The 21,301-nt window shown below is 45.5% G+C and overlaps 1 protein-coding gene across 2 annotated transcripts in view; it reads left to right on the plus strand.

Moving 5' to 3' along the window:
• Window positions 1-19,596, plus strand: part of TMTC1 (transmembrane O-mannosyltransferase targeting cadherins 1) — a 136,062-nt gene extending 116,466 nt beyond the window's left edge. For both annotated transcript variants that reach the window (XM_063395652.1, XM_063395651.1), the window contains 8 exons: window positions 1,422-1,530; window positions 7,193-7,295; window positions 10,198-10,333; window positions 11,479-11,623; window positions 11,717-11,854; window positions 12,241-12,363; window positions 13,511-13,588; window positions 14,341-19,596. In XM_063395652.1, coding sequence (XP_063251722.1) covers window positions 1,422-1,530; window positions 7,193-7,295; window positions 10,198-10,333; window positions 11,479-11,623; window positions 11,717-11,854; window positions 12,241-12,363; window positions 13,511-13,588; window positions 14,341-14,481 — 973 coding nt within the window. In that variant the 3' untranslated portion in view covers window positions 14,482-19,596. The remainder of the gene's footprint in view (window positions 1-1,421; window positions 1,531-7,192; window positions 7,296-10,197; window positions 10,334-11,478; window positions 11,624-11,716; window positions 11,855-12,240; window positions 12,364-13,510; window positions 13,589-14,340) is intronic.
• The last annotated feature ends 1,705 nt before the right edge of the window (window positions 19,597-21,301 follow it).

A 21,301-nucleotide genomic window follows, 5' to 3' on the forward strand; every position in this document is an offset into this window, starting at 1 on the left:
TCTTTCCCTCTTTACCCCCACTTTCAGGAGAAAAACATTGTTCTTGGTACAGATGGAGAAAAAAAAGAGGCCATTTTGGAATAAAAGAGTAATTAAGAGGGCTGCCCCATGTTCAGAGTGAATGCTTGTGGTTAATGGGAACTTTTACTGCTGCTGAGTGGATCACTTAATCCTTTTATTTCTATAGCGGGCATTTCCTACATTTTCTTCCAAACATCAATACCTTTATTAAGCAGTCATCTGGTTTTGATTTATAAAACTGTGTCATGAAACTCCAGCCAAGGGATCCCAAAGTTTTATAAATTGACAAGCTAGCTAGGCTTTAATTAGTGTAGGAGAAGAGTGGTTCTTTATTTGTTTTTGCTTCATTCGTGTAATTTATATGGAACACCACTGGAAGAAGAAAAAGACTAGTACAACTGGTTTTACTTAGCTTAATGCACAGCCAAAATATTCTTCCAATTACACAACTAGAAAGGGAAAAAATCTGCAAAGCCACATATATCATCTGCTGAAATTTGCACCTTATAAACAAGATCTGGTTACTTGACCATGCCACTCAGATGAAATCTAAGGCCAAAGCAGCAAGGTGTTCACGTGTTTTCTATTTCCCCAGAGCACTTTGTTTCTTTTTCTAAGCCCTGCTATTCGTATTCTTTGTACACCCAGCACAAGGAAAATGTTGTTTCAGCCCAGCTAAACATCCTTAGATGTTTGTTCAGGAAACCTTCTCGTTTTTCAAAGGAAAGAAATACAGATACTGGAGAAATTGTAGCTCAAATAAATAAACATACCAAGATTTTTGTTAGGGAATCCTTTTCCATTTTCCATAGCAATAAATGTAGAGCAATGCTGGGAAAAAAAAACTAGCTCATCAGCTCAGCTACCTCTCAGCTATCTGTTCATAATCCTTAGGATCTGAAGGATGGAACTCTAACCTAATGATCAACTTGCTAAGGAATTATTTACAGATCCCAGGCAGATTTAACTTGGAGATATTTTAATTTCAAAATAATGGAGCTGCAAGTGCATCTGTAAGAGCCCTTGTCTGGGAACATGCAGAGACTCTTCAAGGTTTTAGCAAAGGAAATGAAGTGTTACAGCGTCTCCAGCCTACTGAAGTGAGAGGGAATGTCCTGTTCCCGGATCACGGTGCCTCCATCCTCTGGGCACCCTCCCTTTAGATACTCACCTGTATCGATTCATCAAAGCCTCTGTCCTCCCAGCTGCTGGAGACAGCGAAGGGCTGAGGAAATGCTGGGTACTCACACTGTGGAGAGGAGGCCTGAATGAATCATTTAGTCTTTTTGAAAAGGGCCAGCCGGGCACTTCCACGTCTCTCTAAAGTAGTTAATCAGTGGGATAACCTAAACGTGTACTTACAGGAACATTCCTCTGTTTTTTTTCCCTCCTTCCTGCAGGTCCCAAGGGAAGAAGGAGGAAGCTGTAATCTTGCTGCGGGACTCCATTAAGTACGGCCCAGAGTTTGCAGATGCTTACTCAAGCCTGGCCTCGCTGTTGGCTGAACAGGTAACAGGGATAGCTGGGGTCCTCTCCTTCATGTGCATGCACTGCTGCCACAGCCACTGCACCTCCTGCGCCTCCTGCACCTCCCACCTTTGCCTCACACGTGGTGGCAGGCGTGGGGCCACACTGTCCGCACAGAGCTCTCAGGCTGCTCCACAGATGGCTTTTCCAGGATGGGAGGCAACTCCTACACAGTGAGTAATTACACCCACATGGTGTGGCTCTGAATTAAATCGCTGCTGAAGTTGTGAGTAAATCCCGTCTCCGCAGCTCCCTGCATCTGTGGTGAAGTCTTAATCCATTGCACCTTGAGTGTTGTGACAGCAGGAGAGGCGAGCTTCCCCTCACACACGCCTACACAGATAACCTGGAGATTGCATAATCAATCATCCCAAAGCTGGGGATTGTCAGGAACCAGGTGGCCTGTGCAGCCCAGATTCTGCCCCTTGCACACACACACACACACAGAGGAGTACGGCCCCTGATTACCGTGGTAGATGATCACACAAACAGGGACGTGGCAAGGCTCCCTGGCTTTATGTTGCTCTTAATGAGCAGCTCTTCAATATTTTATTTAGCATCATTGTTCATGTGTCTCCAGGCCTTATTTGCTGTGCGTGGCCCTCCAGCCTCTGCTCTGGAGGCAGGATTACTCATTTCCTCTCAAGCCTGTTCCCCATGCTCATTACTCAGGCTCTCCCTACTCTCTGTAGTTGGATAATTTATTTCTACAACGTCCCTGTGAGGTGAAATATTGTGTCCACAGAGGAAAAGAGAACTTGAGGCACAAGATGCTTGAGTTCAGAAGGAGCTATGAGGCGTGAGTGCCCACACTGGGACCACCAAGCCCTCCTTTTCTCCACTCCTGCAGCAGCAGATGAGGGATGCTGTGCTTTGCGCTGTGGTCCCACTCTGGGGCTGTGGGGGTGGATGACAAGGTCCCTGTAACTGCACAGCTCCAACACACCTCTGCAAACCTTTTGAAAAATGATTTGTTTTCTCCTTCAGTTTTCAGGATCTAATTGTTCCGTAGCATGGGGTGCTGAAGCTTTCTTAAAAGGTTGCTAAATATAAATACAGACAAAGCAAAATGGTATCTTCTGCTGTTCTCCATTATTCTGATTAGTGAAATCTTCTCTCTGTAAGGGAAGGGGATGAATTTCAGCAAAACTATAGGATGAGGTCTTGTTTAATCTTCTTTAAGGATGTAGGCACTCTGCAAAACTCACCTATGATGTTTGTGAATTAGTGAAAGATGTTCTATTTTATTTTCCCTTTTAAGAGAATTTCAAAAATTATCAATATTATCTGCAGGGATCTCAAAATAAAGTGTATGAATTTAAGGATGAGCCTTGTTGAATGGGAACTCTGCTTTGAATAAGCCCATCAATGCAGAGTCTCCTGCAAGTATAGGAAATGAATCCTCTGTAGTAATACCTGGTTTTAATATTAATTGAAATTATTAATTAGAACAATCGATTGCAAGGTCAGCAGAGCAATAAAACCATTATAGAGTCCTGAGACTTTCTGCCCAAAGTAAATACCATTAATAAGTCCAGCAATAATTCATCTCTCTTACATATGGATTGTTCATCCTCTTGTGACTTGAATAAGTGGTAGGCAAAAAAGATAGTACAATTTACTCAGAAAACAGCGATTTTTTTGCAGGCTTTTAACACTTTCTCATGTTCAGCCACAGCAGATACCTACTTGATTGTGCACCCCCTGCCTTACACATTCATCCTAGAGACCACAGCAGGGTCTGTCCTACAATACCTGCTGCTGCCCGTGGCTGGGAGCTGCAGAATCACATCCTCTGGGAGTACAGGCAGAAGTTTTGGCATCTTCAGCCCAAAGGATGATGAAAGGAGCTCATTTTTTTCAGTTTTGGGTTTTCCTCTTTGAGCAATAGTGTTCAAAACGGCTGAAAGTTACAAGAAGTATTTTTTTGTCTCCGTGTGGCCCAGAGCCTGTCGGAGTCCTGGAGATCCCTCTGGCCACCCTGGAGGCTTTGGAGACTGGACAGGGGGGTCTGGGATCTGTACAAGGGGATCAGCCAGCCTCACACAGAGCCCAGGAGGACACTGCCTCTGATCCCTGTCCACAGGAGTGAATGCCCACATTGTATGAAGAATCACAAGCCAAAAGAATTCAAAATAAGAAGTAGTTAGTTTATCACAGAGTGTAAATGTAGAATTTAGGATTTTTAGTATATGGGTTTGAAGAGGCAAGATGGAGGAATTGGGGAGTGGTCCTGTCTTCCTTGTTCTTGTTCTCTTCCCCCATTTTCTGCTGAGTTGTATCACCAGGATTGTTTTAGAGTAGAAATGACATGTTAACATAGGTAGTAATTATTGGTAAGATTTTGTAAATAAAAAGTGCGTTGTGGACGGTGGTTGGGTCACAGAAATGGTACAAAGGGTCCGGGACCCTCCGATCAGCCCCAGTCTGCCGCGTGTCCTGTTCTGCTGGAGATGCCTCACAGAGCTGAGAAAGAACTGAGATAATGAAGAATAAACAACCTTGGAGACATGCACTGGCAGACTCAGCTTGTCTTTTCTGGCTCTGGCATGAGACCTTTTGGGCAAGAGAAGCTCGAAAACCTCATTACCTCGGGGAACAGCAACCCCGAGGAGAATGTCAGGGAACAGCAATCCTGAGAAGAGCCTGTGTCACAGCTGGGGGAGTATCTGAGTCCAGGCAGTTACATCCAGGATGGCATCACAGTGGAGCTTTGGGAAAGGCACCTTTGGGTCCCTCTTGCTGGGATGTGATAGAAAGGGGCTGAAGTGCCATGGTAAAATAACTTGCATGAGGTGACGGTGCCCATGGCAACTTCTGCTTCTCCAGCTTTGCTCCAAGGCTGAAAGGGAAACATATGGACACAGTGAGATAGCACCAGGATTGCCATGGTCAGTCCTGCACAGCACATTCCCCCCATATTAAAGGGCATGAATCTGAAATAGGCCTTGTGGTTCTTTCCCTTCTATGTCTGTAAAAAGTGCTGCTAAGAGGAATGTTTCAGATGCCAGGGAATTAACCTGTAACTTGATGTAATTGCCCTTTTCTCTCCTTGATAGCTGATTCTGAAGCCAGAGCTGACATGGAAAAAGCCACTGCTGCATTGTATAGAACAGTTTGGCTTGTTTGTGCCTTTAATAAATGCTTGCCCTTCTGACTGCTCTTTCTGCTTGGAATTGTAACTCAGTTGCAACGTATTGCAGTTTTCCTTGATTTCTGTGATCACTGCAGTAGTGCTGGTAGCAGAAATCAAACATTTTTGCTGCCTGTTTTTACAACATTCTAACACTGGTTTCCCACAGTTTCCCATCTTCCCAGCTTCAGTTTCATCCATCATTTTGTGCTACTTAGTGGCTCTTTTCAGGCCCTAGCTTCAGCTGATTTTGTGTGTGTATTTCTTAGAAAAAGAAAATTTTTAACCCACTTAGCTGCAGAGGAGAGCCTACTCAGGCATGACCAAACTGAAAAACTGAGCCTTATGAAAAACAGACCTAAAACTCTGGAGTTCAACAGAAGGAGTCTCATATGCATAATTTTTTTAATATCATAAAAATCTCATACATTTTTTATGCCGGTCTTCTGAGTTTTGTGAGGTTGATGAATGTTTCATGAAGGTCTGGGAGTGGCATTATTAAGTGTTAATGAGAATCAAGTCTTGATGAACTTAGAGCTCTATTTCTGCTGAGAAGAGGCAAGGCTGTGAGGAGGGAAAGCTCTGGCAGGAATAGCAGGTTCCACCCTTGCCACTCTCTGACTGTGCTTAATGCAAACACTTTGTTAGACTGGGCAATGAGCCTGAGGCATGCCAGGGTCAGGATGTTAGGTGCCAAAAAAGCAATGCAACCACAATAAAAGAGCTAGGAGTGCTCAATATTGGTGAATGTTTTGACATGGAACACTCTAATCCAGTTTAACACAGCCCTCTCTTGCTTTAGAAATTTGGTTTATGATCAGTAAATAAAATAAGCTGACATACATGCATACAAAGCTGCATTCATTGGCTGAAAATTAAAAGCAGAGGAAAAGAAAGTTATATATATATATCTTGAAAAGTATGCGCAAAAAATTGCTGTTCAATTTAGTCAATTCTGATGATCACTACATTTTTCCTGATTCTGCAGGACAATGTTGTCACATTCACATCAATTTATCCAAAATTTCCAAAGTTAAGCACTTTTTAAAAACGTATTTCTGTGCTTTATTGCACACTTATCTTTTTTGCTGGCTGACCTTTATCATGTAAATGTGAAGGGACTTAACTGTGGCAAACTGTGTGAGTCTGTGATCAAGTCATACTGCTTCAGTGCAATTTATTCCAGCTCTCCAGTTCTGAAATAGGAGGTGCGAAAGAGTCCTCACATTAAGCAGCTGTGGAGCAAAAGCTGCTGTCAGGTACAGATTTTAAATCCTGGGAAGGCCCAGGGGCTCTGCCGTTTTCAGGTTTTGAGGAGAGTCCATAGCTGGGAGTGGACCAAGCTCTTATTTCAGTGTGGACTCACTCCCGAGCGTGGGAGCTCAGGGCCCTCCTCAGTCAAGAGCCAGCTGACAGATTTGGCTTGGGAGCTTTGTTGTGGAGTTTGTTGCTGTAGGGCTGTGCTGCTCAGTGGAAGGAGGGGAATTGAGAAAAGCATCTTTGGTGCTGGAGGCTTGCCTGACACCCCTCTGCTCTGCGCTTGTCTCTTCTGTTCACAGCTTTCTTCCACAAAAACACCTGACAGCCAAGCTCTGAGAGCAGGGGGGAAGGAAGGCGCCCGTGCTGGTCAGCATGCAGGCACTGAGCACACTGGAGGGAAGGGAAAACCTTTTTCTCTTTGATCCAAAGGAGAAGCTTTGGATTGTTGTTTCAGGACCAGGCTGCCCATAGCTCAGGCTGGACAGAACCCAGTCAGTAGGATGCTTTCTGTAGTCAGGGTATTCCCAAAGAAAAGATCTGTATTTTCTAGAAATGTTCAGCACCAGCAGACCTCCCTGAAATCTATGCAAAATGAAAGCTCAGCGGATCTGGGGAATCAGCATGGTGGCATGTCCCATCAGTCCCAGTGAACTACACCTCACACTCTGACAATGCCTGGTTTTAATCCAAGTCTGTCAGATTTTCCCTGCTCTTTCACCACCTTCTGTCTTTCTCCATCTTCCTTCACCCCCCTGCACTCGCTCCCTAGCCATCACACACAGCAAGCTTTCATTCCTTGTATTTTCCTCAGTGCTTAAGGAAAGAACAGCAGAGCTCCAGAGGGGAAAAGATAGCCAGTGAGATGCTCATTAAACAAATAAATTAGAACATATCAGCTCCCAGATGACAGATATTTCTCAACAGAACCAAGCCAATCCCTGTTGCTGTGTTTTTCCTGGCTGGGCACGTTCCCAGCTGGAGGCTCACTGGCATTGCACAGGCACCACCTTTTCCAGGTGTTTCACAGGTAGCAAAGGCATGGGGGAAAGGTGTCTGAATTGCTCTGGGATACCAGATGGCAGCTATATCACATCCATGCCATGGGGTAAAATTTTGGCCTCCTGGAAGGTGGGGTGAGTGCGGATTCCCCAAGCTTCCTGTGCAGTGAGGGAGTTGTCACAGAATGCAGGTGTGCAGCAAATGGTGCTGAGAGCCTTTCTGCATGGCTGAGAAATCTCCTTGTCTTTCAAGGAACGGCTTAAGGAAGCTGAGGAGGTCTATAAGGCTGGCATAGAGCATTGTCCAGAGAGCTCCGATCTGCATAACAACTACGGCGTTTTCCTGGTTGATACTGGTAAGTGAGAGGGAGCAAGGGATTTCTCCCTCTCTGCCTTCTTTGCTTTGATTTATTTTGTTCAGCAGTACACATCTAAAAGGGCGTCCAAAGCTTCCAGTGCAATAGATGTGCCTCCATGGTAGCTTGGAAATAAATATCCCTGCGCTGCTGAGAGGGCACAACGCACTGGAATTCGTAATCAGTGCAGGCACTGTGCAGCAGGAGCATTCAGCCCTGCTGTTCCCTTCAGTGTTTCTCACCATCTTCACACAGGCAGTTTCCCTCTTCAGTGTGAGCTGGGCAGCACCCTGACAATACTGCCTTTTTCCCAGCAAGACATGGTCACATCAAATCAAATCACAGGCACACAAATGGATCATTATGGTCTCTGGAGCACATGCAGACCTACTTCGTGACAAAGCAGCTCTTTGATTGTAAGGCTTAAGTGCCACCACTATGGAAAGGAACATGACTTTTAAACCACAATCATCTGTGAAAACAAAACCTTATACACTGTGGGGTGAATTGATTTTTGAGAAGCTCTGTAATGGCATCCTTTTTTTTTCTGGGCTCCTGGTCCCCATCCAACTTCCTTTGCACTTTCTGGCGTTCACATAACAACAACAGAAACGTCACTTTAATTGCCACCTTTTATTGAGAGGTTTATAAGCAAGGCTAAATTTGACAAGTGACTAGTGGAAACTGACTGTTGTCTCACTGTGGTCCCTCCAGAACTCAATGGTGAAATAATGTAGGCTTGAAGTGTGTGGTTGCCACCCATTCTTTCCCCATCACATGTGCCCAGCTCCAGTAGTGCTTGGGAAGAAGGAACCATGGTGTGTGTCAGTCTGCAACTGGCTGTTCTGCCTCTGAGCTGATACTTGGCCATCACTCTTCTCTAGTACCATTGTGAAACAAATACAAAACCAGAATCAGTATTCATAATCAAAAGAGGTTCAGATTCTGAATTTGGGCCCTGGCAAAATTTAAGCTTTCAAATAATAAAAATTCCTGAGTAATTTCCCTCTAATGTTGTACTCATCTTTGCTTGCCAACCCAGATAAACTGTCCTATTCCTGCCAAAATTTGTGGTTCAAATGTAGTGCAGAGCACTTTCTGGTTTTTGCACTTGTGTACTTCGCCAAAGTCAAAACTATCATTTCCTGGTTTACTCCTACGCTTCCCTGCAGACAAACAACTGGAAAAAAAACCCACTGACTTTTGATACTTGGGGCATGATGTGTCAATACCCTTCCTAGAGACACGACAAGGCATGAAGGAAGTGGCTGGTGGTGAGCCTGTCACAGGCTGCGCTCTTGGCTGGCGGCACAGGGAGATGCTGTGAAGCACCACGCCAATTAACTTGCAGGATTTTGTGCAACAAGCCTCCAGCAAGTGTCTTCTCTGGGGAGCACAGCTCCAGACAGCAGTCACAGACATTCAGTGTGTCTCCCTTAACAATGCACATTACCCCTGTGTGCTGAGCAGGGAAGGTGCTGGCTGGCTGAGGGACTGAGGTACGTGCCCAGCTGCTTCCCAGGATGTTTTGTAGATATAATTTTCAAAAACATCTGCCTGCTCAGTGGTGGGGAAAGATCAAGGCTGCTGCTGGATGTTTTTAAAAAGTCGTACCTTGAACAACACGTCCTCAGTCTTGGGTGAATCTTGAACACCTCTAAACCTCCCCACATGTGTTCCTCCTACTGCTTTAAAGGAGATGCTGAGATGTAGCCATGTATCTTTTAAGTTGCATAGATGGCTTCAGAAAAACCAAACTAGATCTGTGAAGCTATGAAAACAGGATTCCCACAGCAGCATGGTCAGTGCCCCAACATGCACTGCCTGTTTTCGAGATCTGTTTTCCAGCTCAGAATAGAATGAAATACATTGTGAAGTGAATCGGTTTAAAAAATGCCAACACTGAAAAGCTTTGTTGGAGGACAAAGCTCTTTGAATATTGGTTTTCATCAGGAGATTATCTGGAGTTTGCAATGAGCCCTGGAATTAAAAATGCCATGTTTGCATTGCTGAAATGCTGGAACTTTATACTTTTACCATTATTTAGCTAAATAAAAATACAGTATTAAAAGTAGAACTTTATGCATTGTGGTAGTGATCTTGCACCTCTCTTTTTTATTTGTATTTTGTTGTGTTGCTTAGTGATGTCATGGGCTGCAGGACCTTGCACATTTTCACACAGTGGAGCAGTGCCACCCAATGGCTCCTGTGCAGCACAGAGATGGTGCCTGCATGCTCCCAAATAGGCACCTGGACACCTCTGCTCTGGGATTTATTGCCCTGAGTGGGAATTTGCTGGTCCCTGGCAGCTATTCCCAGTTCTGTTGAGCGATACACAGAGACTGAGCCATAGCTCAGAGCAACACAGCAGAGGTGGAGGGAATAATCTCTGTTTGGAGAGAACTGAAACTGTTTGCCATTCTGGTGGTGTTGTAGGGAATATGAGGTGGCTTGTTCTTCATTCTTTATTGTCCATTTCTCCAGTGGGTCAGGGTGAAAGGATGCTCTACCAGGAGATGGCACATGTGCCCCAGCCCCTTCTCTCAGGTGGGCTCTGTCCTTAGCACAGGGGTTGTGTCCCCACTGCTGCATGATCAAGAGGGTGCTTTCAGTCAGGAGTCATCTTGTTGTGACTGGATCCTCAGCTTGCAAAAAGCCCTCCCCTAGAAAATCTATTTCTCAGGATCGTCTCTGGATATTGGGGCCTAAATCTTAGTTTGGACAGCAATTTCTCTTACACTTAGATTCAAAATGCTGAGGCAGGATTTCTTGCTCAAAAATGTTTCCATGCATAGAGCAATAGAAGAAAGAAAGCCAGAACATTACTATGTGCTGAGTTTGAGACAGGGTTTTTCTGATGCACAGGGTTTTTTTCTCGTTTAATGGCTGTTTTCCTCTCCAGGGTCTCCTGAGAGAGCCATGTCCCACTACAGGCAGGCCATCCTCCTGAGCCCCACTCACCATGTGGCCATGGTGAACCTGGGCAGGCTCCACCGCTCCCTGGGGCAGAGCAAAGAGGCTGAAGTGTGGTACAAGAGGTGAGGATTTGGGGTGGGAGACAGAGGGTTTCCTCCTGCCCCTGAATGGCTTGTCTCTGCTGAAGAGTTTCTGATAGGCAGATCTATCAGTGCATGTGTGGGGTTTCCTCCCTTCATTCTCCATCTGTTTGAAAGTAGATTTGGCTGTTTTGGGGGACTGCTTGGAAAGGAAGCATGGGCTCAGGCAGTGTTGATTTCCCTAGACCATTTCCAAACTCCCAGGGTGGATGCTGCTGCATTTGGCTGGGGGATGCTCTGGTGAAAATTTGGAGGTTTCTTGGTGTCAGGAGCAGGCTGTATTACCACAACTCCACCCTGCTTGAAGGTGGTTGCTGCACCAGTAACAGCCATAATTACTGCACAGCTCAGCACCAAACCCTTGGCATCATTAGCAACTCTGGCCCTTCCCATCCACTGATGGCAGGCTCTGACTCCAGTCGGGCTCTGACTCCTGGTACGCAGCAGGATGGATTGGGCGGGAGCATTTTTGCCTTCTTTTTGGCGTAAAGATTTGTTCTCACATTCCCCAGGGTTCATTGTCAACCATCCCCACCTGAAGCTAGGACCATGTAGGGATCGGAGATGAGAGAAACGAGGGTCCAGCCAACATGGTTATATCACACATTCTCCCCTTTATTCTTCGAGATGGCGGGTTAAATATAGTAGGAATAGTTTACTATAACAGGTGCATTCCTATTGGCAAAGCGCGTGAAGAAATATGCAAACTATTTCAAGTTAAGGCAGCTACCGTATTTCTAGCGTGATTACCCTATTCTGTTAATGCTCATACCTTAACACAATTCCTACTATGAAATAAGCTTGTCTGGTTCTATGTAGGGTAAACGTTTGAGGCTTAGCAGGCCCAGGTCTAAGGCCTGGTCTGAGGCCCAGTTTGGGATAGCTCTACCTTATGATATAAGTCATCCTGCTCCTGCTACACCCACCCCTGCTGCAGGCTCATGGGTACTTTGGAGGTGGCCAGAGGGATTACTGCTGTGAGCTCACTCATCCCTCCCCAGCACTTGAAATGTGTGCCTGCCCGGCTGGGATGGTGCCGAGCTGTGGTTCTCCATCCCAGCACAAGCCCCCTCGCCCTGCCCTTTCCTCCTCGCAGCCCCTTGCAGCCTGCCTCTTTCCAAACGCAGGGCGCTGAGGGTGTCCCGGAAGGCGGAGGTGCTGTCCCCGCTGGGCGCTCTCTACTACAACACGGCGCGCTACGAGGAGGCGCTGCAGGTGTACCGGGAGGCGGCGGCGCTGCAGCCGTCCAACAGGGACACCCGCCTGGCGCTGGTGAGCGGGGGCCGGGGCAGGGCTGCGGGTGCAGCCCACTGTGGGATGGAGGGCTGAGCTTTTCAAACACCTCACAACGCGCCTCTGTCGCAGGCTCAGGTTCTGGCCATGATGGGGCGGACGAAGGAGGCCGAGAAGATGACGAACCACATCCTTAGTGAGGATACAGCATGCCTGGAGTGCTACCGCCTTCTGTCAGCCATCTACAGCAAGCAGGAGCTCTATGCCAAGGTATCGTGGTGTGGGATGTCCTTATCCCAAGGGCTCACACACAGAGCTCAGGTGGAATTTTACACTCCATCTCTCTGGGGATGTGTTTCACGCCTCAGCACACATTCAGTAGATTATTTCTTCACTAGAACCTTTGGTTTATCTACATACCAAGACTGAAGCTAAGCACTGTTGTCTTCTTATCACTTATACCTCCTGCTGCTGCCACCCCACTGCCCATCAGGCCCAGGCATTTAGAAGTCTCATTTCCCTGTGTTAATGGTTTGGGGCAAACAAGGGAAGGAGGAAGATGATTCTTATGCTGGGAGTCCATTGTGGTGAGGAAAGAATGAGAAGTGGGAAGGCATTGAATGGAAGGCACACAATGTCCTCTTGCTTTTTCACAGGCACTTGAAGCTATAGAAAAAGCGCTTCAGCTAAAACCAAAGGATCCAAAAGTCATATCAGAGCTCTTTTTCACTAAAGGAAACCAGCTAAGAGAACAGAATCTCCTTGACAAGGCTTTCGAGGTATGACTGCTCTAAGACCTGGTTTTATAGGCTAAAAGATAGAGTTTGCTCAGTGTGTGTGAAACTCCCTGGTGCATACACCCTGGCTGTTGGCCTTAGGAGCTCAGTCTATCACTGGTACAGAAAGCTATGAGACAGCTAACTTTATGAGACTTAATTGCAACGTTTTCCTCATTCCTGTATGGAAATACCTCTCCCTGGTCTGAGAGGTTAAGTACAGAATTGTGGTGGGATTGACCCTTGCTCCATCCAGCCCCAGCCCCTCTTGCTGTCAGTGACCAGCTCCAGGTGGCTCAGCTGGAAGCTTGGGGACCTGTGAGAGCTTGCCATGTTGTTATATCTCACCTCAGAAGCCAATAACTGAGAGGTTGGCTTATCCTGTGGAGCAGGATGCTTGATATTATGTTAGCATTAATAATAGTACAGAAGCCACCTTGTCTAGTGGAAGGTGTCACTGCCTGTAGGAGGGGAGATGGAAGTAGATAATCTTTAGGACCCTCACATTCCATTATTCTCTGATTCAGAAAATATTATTTGGACTGTTCTGAATATTCTCAGTATCCCTAGAGATGTTTAATCCTGATTTGAAAATCCTTTCCTTTTTTGAAAGTGTTCAAACAGTGCTGTTTGACAAACTCCAGAAGGCCCTAGTGGCTTCTTCTTCTACACTCGGTGTCAGAGGGGAGGGAAAGCCCTGCCCTCAGGTCCTTGTGAAACCTCCATGCAAGTGGCTGTGCCAGAGTCTGCCGCCAGCTCCAAATTAAAGCCTTGCAGATAAACAGCAACCACACGGCTTGTAGTTGGCAAACATTGTGTTTGGCACTGCCTAAGGAAATGACCTTGCTGTGCAGGAGACCCCAGTGGTGCAGGGGGCAGGGACAGGGTTGTAGCTGTGGCTCCTCTCACAGTGCAAGAAAAGCACACATTGGCAGGGAAAACCTGTGAGATGCACTGAGCCATGAAGCAGTGCATTCTATGCCTCTCCTGCAAAGAAACTGAAATTCACTTTGTGCATTGTATATGAGAGGAATTTGAATTACAGGCTGAGTGGCTTCAGGAGAGGAAACTGTGTTTCTCTTTGCCCTCCAGCACTGGTTTTGTTTGAAGAGTCAGACTCTTAACCTAGAAATGTTTCATGTTTCTGTAGAGCTATAAAAGGGCTGTGGAGCTCAACCCAGACCAAGCACAGGCCTGGATGAATATGGGAGGCATCGAGCACATCAAGGTATGACAGTTTTGGTTTTCCTTAAGCTGCCAGGTGCAGAGACTACTACTCAGGACAAAAAGCTAAATTTGTTTCAGACTGCCAAGAATTGCATGTTGTGAACAGCAAGTCCCTTGACATATTTTATCAAAAAAAAAGAGGGAACTCTCTTCACCCCAGCTAGAATTCCCAACCAGGTTGCTTGGTAAAGCAAATCTCATATTTTAAGAGTGCAAGCTGCACAGAACAACCTGCTCCTCTCTAAAGCTTTCCTGCTTCAGCTGTTGACCTACCTTAGAAAAATGTCCCTGTGAGTCGACTTTCAAGGTTCTTGTCTACCTAATTAATTTAATAAAGATGTCTAATGCAGAATACTGGCATGAAATTATGGAAATAGACAGCCTACCCTGTGGTTGCTTATTCTTTTGAATACTTTAGCATATCATTGTGATTTGGGTCTTAAGGAGCCATACTGAATGATGTCCCGAAGCTGTCCTGTTGCTGAGTAAAATTAACTCTTCTGGTGCTGAGTAAAATTAACTCTTCTGGCACAACATAACAGAAAAATGTAAATCTCTTTCTTGCTGTGTGAGTTTCATCAAATTTAGGTTAACGGCACTTGGTGATCTGTTTTGTAAAGAAGTATTTTTTTAACCCAACAATGTCAGGTTTTTGAAACTCTGCTTCCCCTGTTTTACATTTTTCACTTTACTCTCAGAATGAACTTTCTGTGTAAGAATGTGAATGAGACCTAGCTCTCATTTTCTTTGCAGGGGAGCTACGTCACTGCCCGTGACTACTATGAGAAAGCCTTACAACTGGTTCCAAACAGCAAACTGCTGAAGGAGAATCTGGCCAAACTGGATCGCTTGGAGAAACGCTTTCAAGAAGTCCAGGAGAAAGACCAAACATAGCAATCAGTCACCAGCAGAAAGACACTCGTGCCCCTTGGAGAAGAGTGTAGTGGAAGCCTGTTGCTCAAAGTGATGCTGAAAGAACTTTGATAGGACTCAGAGTTATGGAAGGCAAACTTGGAATGCATGCTTAGGTTTGATCAAAGTTGCAGGAGACACTCGGGTCCTGTGGGATGTGCTGGAACATGAATGAACACCTTCCTTTAATGAAGATTTATGTCTAGGCTGAACCCATTTTAGTCACACTGGCAGTGTGGGTGGGACATGTAACTTCAGTATCTTGGTTGTCACCAGGGAAACCGTGGAGACAAAGCACTCATACATTGCAGCAGGGCTGAGGTAGCACCTCCTGTTACTCCACACAGGCTCACCTCATCCGTGTAGAGCACCACTGATGGGCTTCGTTGCAAATGGTGCAGACAGGAAAGATGGTCATAATGCTCACATAAAAAACATTCCAAGGGGTTAATGCTGAGGAAATGGTGGTCGCTTTTACAGCTATAAATGTGACTTGAAAATTATTCTAAAGAAAGGGGAAGCTATTTAAATATCACCCTGGAAGGAGGATTCTACAAGTAGGACAGATGATCCTTTGAGGGAAAACCTAGCCTGAATGTTTTACTCATTAGACAATAATTCTGTAGTAATTCAGGTTCATGGTGTCACTTCTGTCAAATATCATATGGCTTTAGCCTTTGCCCTCTCCCTCCAGGCCAAATAATTATTACTCTGAAAAAAATTGAAGCATCCAAAGGCAATGGGAAGCTCTAGGATTACTTGTCCTTCTGCTCAGTCCCCAGTATGGAAAAGAAACAAACCTATCTAATCAATATTAGGAGGTAAAGTAAAGCCACAGAGAGATTAGGGAACACTTCCTAGCCTGGATAGGTACGAAGGAGGCTCTTTTATGGGTGTGCAGGGACAAAGCCCATTTATCATGGTGATAATACTGTCAAAATACTTGGTCAAAGTGTTCTCACCACTCCCCTAAGAGATACAGAAAATGACCTATAGCTGATCAGCCATAAATCTATATTTTTAAATATTGATGTGGGAAAACAAATTCTCTTCAGAACTGGGGCTTTTATTTTAGAGCTTTATTTATTTAACTTATAATAATCAAATAATTAATATATTTTCTCTGTTTTATATGAAATGGGCAATATCCTTCACAGCTGGCCACACGGTTGGGCGTTGTGACTCATATTGTCATATTGACTCATATTGGAGTTAGAAAAAGGGAGTACCAATGAGGTGTGCTGGAATAATTTCCTCTGATGATTCTAAGGCAAGTGGCTGTAGAGCACATTGGACCACACTGGCCCTGCAATAGCAGCACATTTGCTGCTTCCACCGGGGTTTGCACCAGTTCACAGGGAGTCTTAGTGGGATCCTGCTTCGTGCCTTTGGGTTTGGACATCAGGGTAGGTCATCAGTTTGTTCCTCTTGCAGCACTAAATTGCTAGAAAAGTTGTTTTGTTTGAGCTTGACTGTGGCCAGCAGCCCTGGGTTTGGCATTATTAGTACAGTTCAGTTAGGTGTGCAATGCCTTAAAACACATCTGTCACGAAAAGCCTGTGGCGGGCACCCTGTGGTGCCCAGATTTAGCTGGCCATGGCACCTCAGCACACTCCAGATTCCCTCAGTGGGATGTTCAGCCATGTGCTGGAGGTTTTGCTGGTTCCATTTGAAAAGCTTGGTGTCTTACAGCAGGTGATGGTCAGATTACTGAGGAATCACTGATGTGGTTCCAACTGCATTTGGAGCTCAGAGGGAGTCTTGGTGCAGTTGTCTGCCCTTCCAGGGTTTATGGACCTGCCAGGGTTTATGGACCTGCCAGAGCCATGGCTGTGCACCCACTGAGACCAGGCTGGACTGGTCCCCACTGGCCAAGGAGCCCAGCCAGCTACAGCTGGACAGAAGTGAAAGACTGCTGTGGGGAAGAGGTGGCAACACAAGTGTTTGGGTTCTCTCCCTCCAAGGCAGCTTCCCAGGGGAGCACTGGGATCAGAGTAAGCAAGTTGTTTCACTGTTGAGTTTTCTGCTCCTAGCCCAAGCAGCCTACTCTACTTTATGGGGCCAGGGGCAGGTTTGAGCTCCTGGGGCTGGGTCAGCAACCCTCTCTTATTTTTTCACAGACTGTTGTGGCAGTGGACTGGCTGAACTGACATTTCTGCAGGTCCCCAGTGCAGGTGCTCTGCTGGCTGCTGTGCACAGAGCAGCTTTGCACACCCGTGGGCTGCCAGGACGGCCAGGAGGAGGTGGCATTGTGCCAGCACAGTCCCATGGGATGGGGAAACCAAAGCTTAAATGGCCTCTGACAGCAATCCACTCCCTGGCATGCATGGCAAGGTTGTAGATGGTTCCTTACTGGGAGGTCCTGAGGTACCTGGACCAGGAAGCTCTCTGCCTGTCCCCAAGGTGAGCTGCTCTTTGGGGCAGCTTCCCAAAGCCCCTGTCCCCAGTCTGGCTGTGGTGCAGTGAATTTGGGGGCTGGCAGAAGAGTGTTTGGTGCAGCCCTGACACTGGTACTGTGCAAATCTCCCCATGGAGGAGGCATCTACAGCGTGCCCTAACAGCCAGCTGAGGCTTGGGGAGTAGCATGGGGGGAGATAGGCCTCCTTTAAAAATGTGTATCAACTATAAACTTTGCCTCATGAAGATATATTAAATAAATACTATATATTCCACAGGCCTCACTGCATTTTATGGCTTTAAATAGTGGCCAATGAAACATATTTTTTCAAATACAGAAGTTGTATTTTTATAGCAATGCTATGTGAGGGGGAAGACTTAGTTTTGTGTTTTTAACTTCAGCATAAATCTTAGTTTGTCTTTCCTAAGAGACCTGGTAGAAATTACTGTCTTCTGCTTGTCCTAAAACCTGATCTTGACCTCCTAAAACTAGTGTATGTGTAGAAGTATAATACAGCTTTGGATGCCCCCCTCCCAGACCCTGGAGAAGGATTGATTACCGTTTGTGCAACACTGTCTTACTTGCAGAAACTGGAGAAAGATGAGACCACGCTCCCAGTAAGGGAGGTGGTTGGGTTGGAAGGCAAGGCATATCCCCTTGCAGATAACACATCCAGGTATTTTACTGCCAGTTGAACCAGTTTTCATCTCTGTGCTGAAAGGCCAGCTCTCCACATTTTGGAGCTGGGTTTATGGTGGTTATGGAGAGAGGAGAGCCCAGTAATGAACCCCACATTCCTGAACCAGCACTTTATGCCCCATCTATGCAGGATGACAGTCTGCAAACTGGCACCAGATTTGGAGAATGGCTCAGACCGTGGGCTATCAAAGCAGTTAAAGCCTTGTGAAGTTCTGAGCTCCCTGTCCTGTTGACACCCATGCTGAAGCCCTGTGTTTGTTCAGGGCATTAATCATGTCAAAGGTTTATTGCAGGCAAAGAAGAACGGAGTATGAAATGAAATGAAATGAGTTACCTCCACCAAAATGGAATGCTATTGTGAAAGATAAATTGAGCAACTTACCTTGTGAAAACTTTATATTATCTTAATTAATCATAGGAAATGTTCTCTTCCCTCTAGCGTTGCACAGCTTCTAAAATATTGAGTTATAAATACATTGTTTTCAGCCATCTCCAGTGCTCAGCATGGCTAGCAGAGATTGCAAATTAATAAATGGCTGAAGATCTGCCTGGTGGGGGAGAGTTCATGCTCTCTGCAAGTTGCATTGGTTAAACCTCAGTGCTCACTAATTTTAAAGCAGAGAATTAATGGAAAGCTGGTTAGACAGGACTCTCTTGTACTCACTCTGCATTTTAATCCTAAATGAGAATCATAATAATTGTGTTGCTTTTTCCTTTCTCCATGAATAATATTTCAGCTGATGGATTTCATTTTATTGCTAATTTCAATTCCAGCATTCTTTGCTTCCATCCCTTTTCTGTCCCCCAGGATAAATGATGCAGTGGGGGTCATTTTCTTTCTCTGTGGACTAGATTTTCCTACAAATGTGCAGGCAATTTGTTTTGGCCAAACAGTAAGTGAATGCAGCAGTGCAAATGGCCTTCATTCCAGAGATCTTCATTCCAGAGGAGGACAGGGGGCTGTGCATGCATGCCTGGGGATAGAATGAAGCATAAGTTAAAAAAAATATCAGAGCCTAACTTGCAGGGGAGGCTGGACGCCCCTAAAATGATCTAAAAACTATGAAAGCTTCTCCACAGTTACAGAAACCAGGCCAGATATGGTGTACAATATTTGGTGAAAGAAGATCATTGTCAGTCTAGTTTATTAATTAAGCAATTTAAAATATTATTATATGGTCTTTTGTCCCACTTGTCCTCCAGCTCATTGAAAAAGCTGGTGTGTGCTTAAGTCTCTTCAATCTTTATGTGATTAAGCTGACCAAGTGCTCAATTTCTATCTTTCATATATGCAATTATGCACAATCTTTTGAAAAAATTAGCCCTTAGAGGGCTTTTCCTCCAACCTTCATTTTCTTGCAGCAATTTCAAAATGCACGATTTTGCTTTCATGTACATTTAAACCCAGCAGCAAAAGAGAAAAAAAAAAAAAAAAAGAAAAAGAAAAAAAAACAGCGCTTGGCATTCACAGGTGTTTTAATGTGGCAAAGTTGCTTCAGGTATCCTTGATAACTTTGTGCAAAAATTCATTGCCATGTTTGTACTGACTTGCTGAAATTTTTTTCTTCTGGAAAACACCCCCAGTGGTATCCTCTGTAAAAGTTACAGCTTCTACAACTGTATTACTGTAGAAATTTCTGCCTGAAGTGAGTGTCACGCTGCGTGTTCTTCTCATGCAGTTGTTTGCATTGCCTGTTGTTCATATGGTTCTTATTTCTGTATGTAATTTTTTAAAATTAGCTGTGCATATATTTTAAAAACAAAAACAAAAAACCAAAACCAAAACAACAAGAAAACAGCCCATGGATGAGAAATATTTTAAAAATAAATTCACATTTAGCAGCAGCTGGATGTATGTCAGTGATGCAGGCATTTGCAAAATCTTTTCTTTTTTCACAGTGGGATTTATGGCTAGATTTCACATCAAGGAGTTATGCTCAAAGTCTTTGCAGAAGAAAATGTATGTAAATGTCTATTTTATATAAAAAGTGAGAAAAGTAGGTGCTGTGCCTGGTTTTGTTCTTTTTCTCTGGGACAAGCCATGAACAAGTTCTTCTGGAGGTGGAAGGGCTCAAGTTTCTTACTCCACTTGACTTACATTTGATTTTACTTCCCTTGAAATCCAGGTTATTGGTCATGTAGGAGCAACTATGCAGCATATGTGTTTGAGTCCAGGCATATAAAAATACTGGAACAGGCATTTTTTGGAGCCTGAGCATGAGAAAAGATGTGGGCTGGTGCTCACACAGTCTTGATAACAGTCTTGGACATGTTATACTGACATAAGCTCTTCATGTCAGGCTTTATGCCTCTGTCAAGAATGTGTCAAACAAATCTACAGAGTGCAAAGAGAAAAAAATGGAGATTAAAAATAAACTAATTTTTTTGTAAATCCCTTCTTCCTGGCAAGCATTCCTAGATGCTTCTGTGTGCTTCCAGGGCTTGAGTTCACTTGGGATAGTAATGGTGATAAACACCTCTATTGAAAATGGACCCAAGAGATAATCAAAAGCCCTGAACACATGCAATGGTGTTTCCTGCCATCGTGGTGTATCCAAAATGCTCTGTAGCATGAAGGGGAATGCTCTGAAGTCAGGCTGTACACCCTGAAGTTCTCCCAGATCCCAACAATGCAGCTTCTATCTGCAAGGCCTGAGGCACCTCAGCTCTGGTGGCAATCACGAGGGGGGACATTAGGTCCTGCTGCTGACCATGGAAACAGGCAATAAACTACAAACTGGAGAGCCCAGGGAACCCCAGGTGAGGCATGGTTGGAGAACCTCCAAACCCACCTGTGTTGCAGCCCTGCAGCCTGAGCTGCCAGTACTGATTGACCCCATAGCTATTAAAGGGGCTCATTAGCTGATTTGTTCCTCCTGTGAGAGGTGGAGCGTAGCCTGGGCTCCAGCATTGGTTACTTTTCCTGGGCTGTGGTGGGAGCAGGGCTTGTCTCCACTCATGTACCTTCTCCTTCTGTGTGGTGAGTCCTGTGCATGGTCTGTGGGGAGATGTGCCCCAGTGTGGGGGCTATGGCAGGGAGCATTGGAGTCATCTGCCCTTTTGAGGTACCAAAAAGGTGAAAGTAGCCAGTCAGTTATAACAGGTTGTGCCAGGGCTTGGTGTATTTGTTCTGGTGAGGGATTTCCAGGCTGCCTTTGCTGCAGCTGTGTGGGGAGTGAGAGCCTTTTGTACCCTCTCTGTGTAGGTGCCACTCAGCACAGCCCTCCTTGGCTGCTGGGGTGAGTGACCCGTTCCCTGTGCAGAGTGCCCAGCTGCCATGTGGGCCCTTGGCTAGCAAAGCCCATCACCTTCAAGCCTACACAGAGGGCATCAGCCTCAAAGTTAAGGAGGGCTGGAGTGTGTCGCTTTGGATCCAGTCTCAGTCTTGGCGTGACTCAAGTGAATTATTCCAGACTTTCACCAGAGCAAATAGAGTGTGAGTACCTCCTAAATCATGAGCATTGTATTGCTTATGTTTGTGTGACTGGGAATTGATCTTATCCCAGCCTTGGCTTGGGAGAGGCAGGGGACCCCTCCTGTTGGTATGAGAAACACATCAGACAGGAGTGAATAACAGAGTGATTTTCAGCTGGTGCAGACACAGGCCAGCTGAAAGGAATTGAGGAAGAGCTGCTGTCCTCAGCAAGGGAGCCAGAGGCCTGATACAACCCCCGTCCCACAGCCCCCAGCCTGGAGAAGCCGACC

The sequence above is a fragment of the Prinia subflava genome, chromosome 4 (genome assembly GCF_021018805.1).
Source record: "Prinia subflava isolate CZ2003 ecotype Zambia chromosome 4, Cam_Psub_1.2, whole genome shotgun sequence".
NCBI classification, from domain to species: Eukaryota; Metazoa; Chordata; class Aves; order Passeriformes; family Cisticolidae; genus Prinia; species Prinia subflava.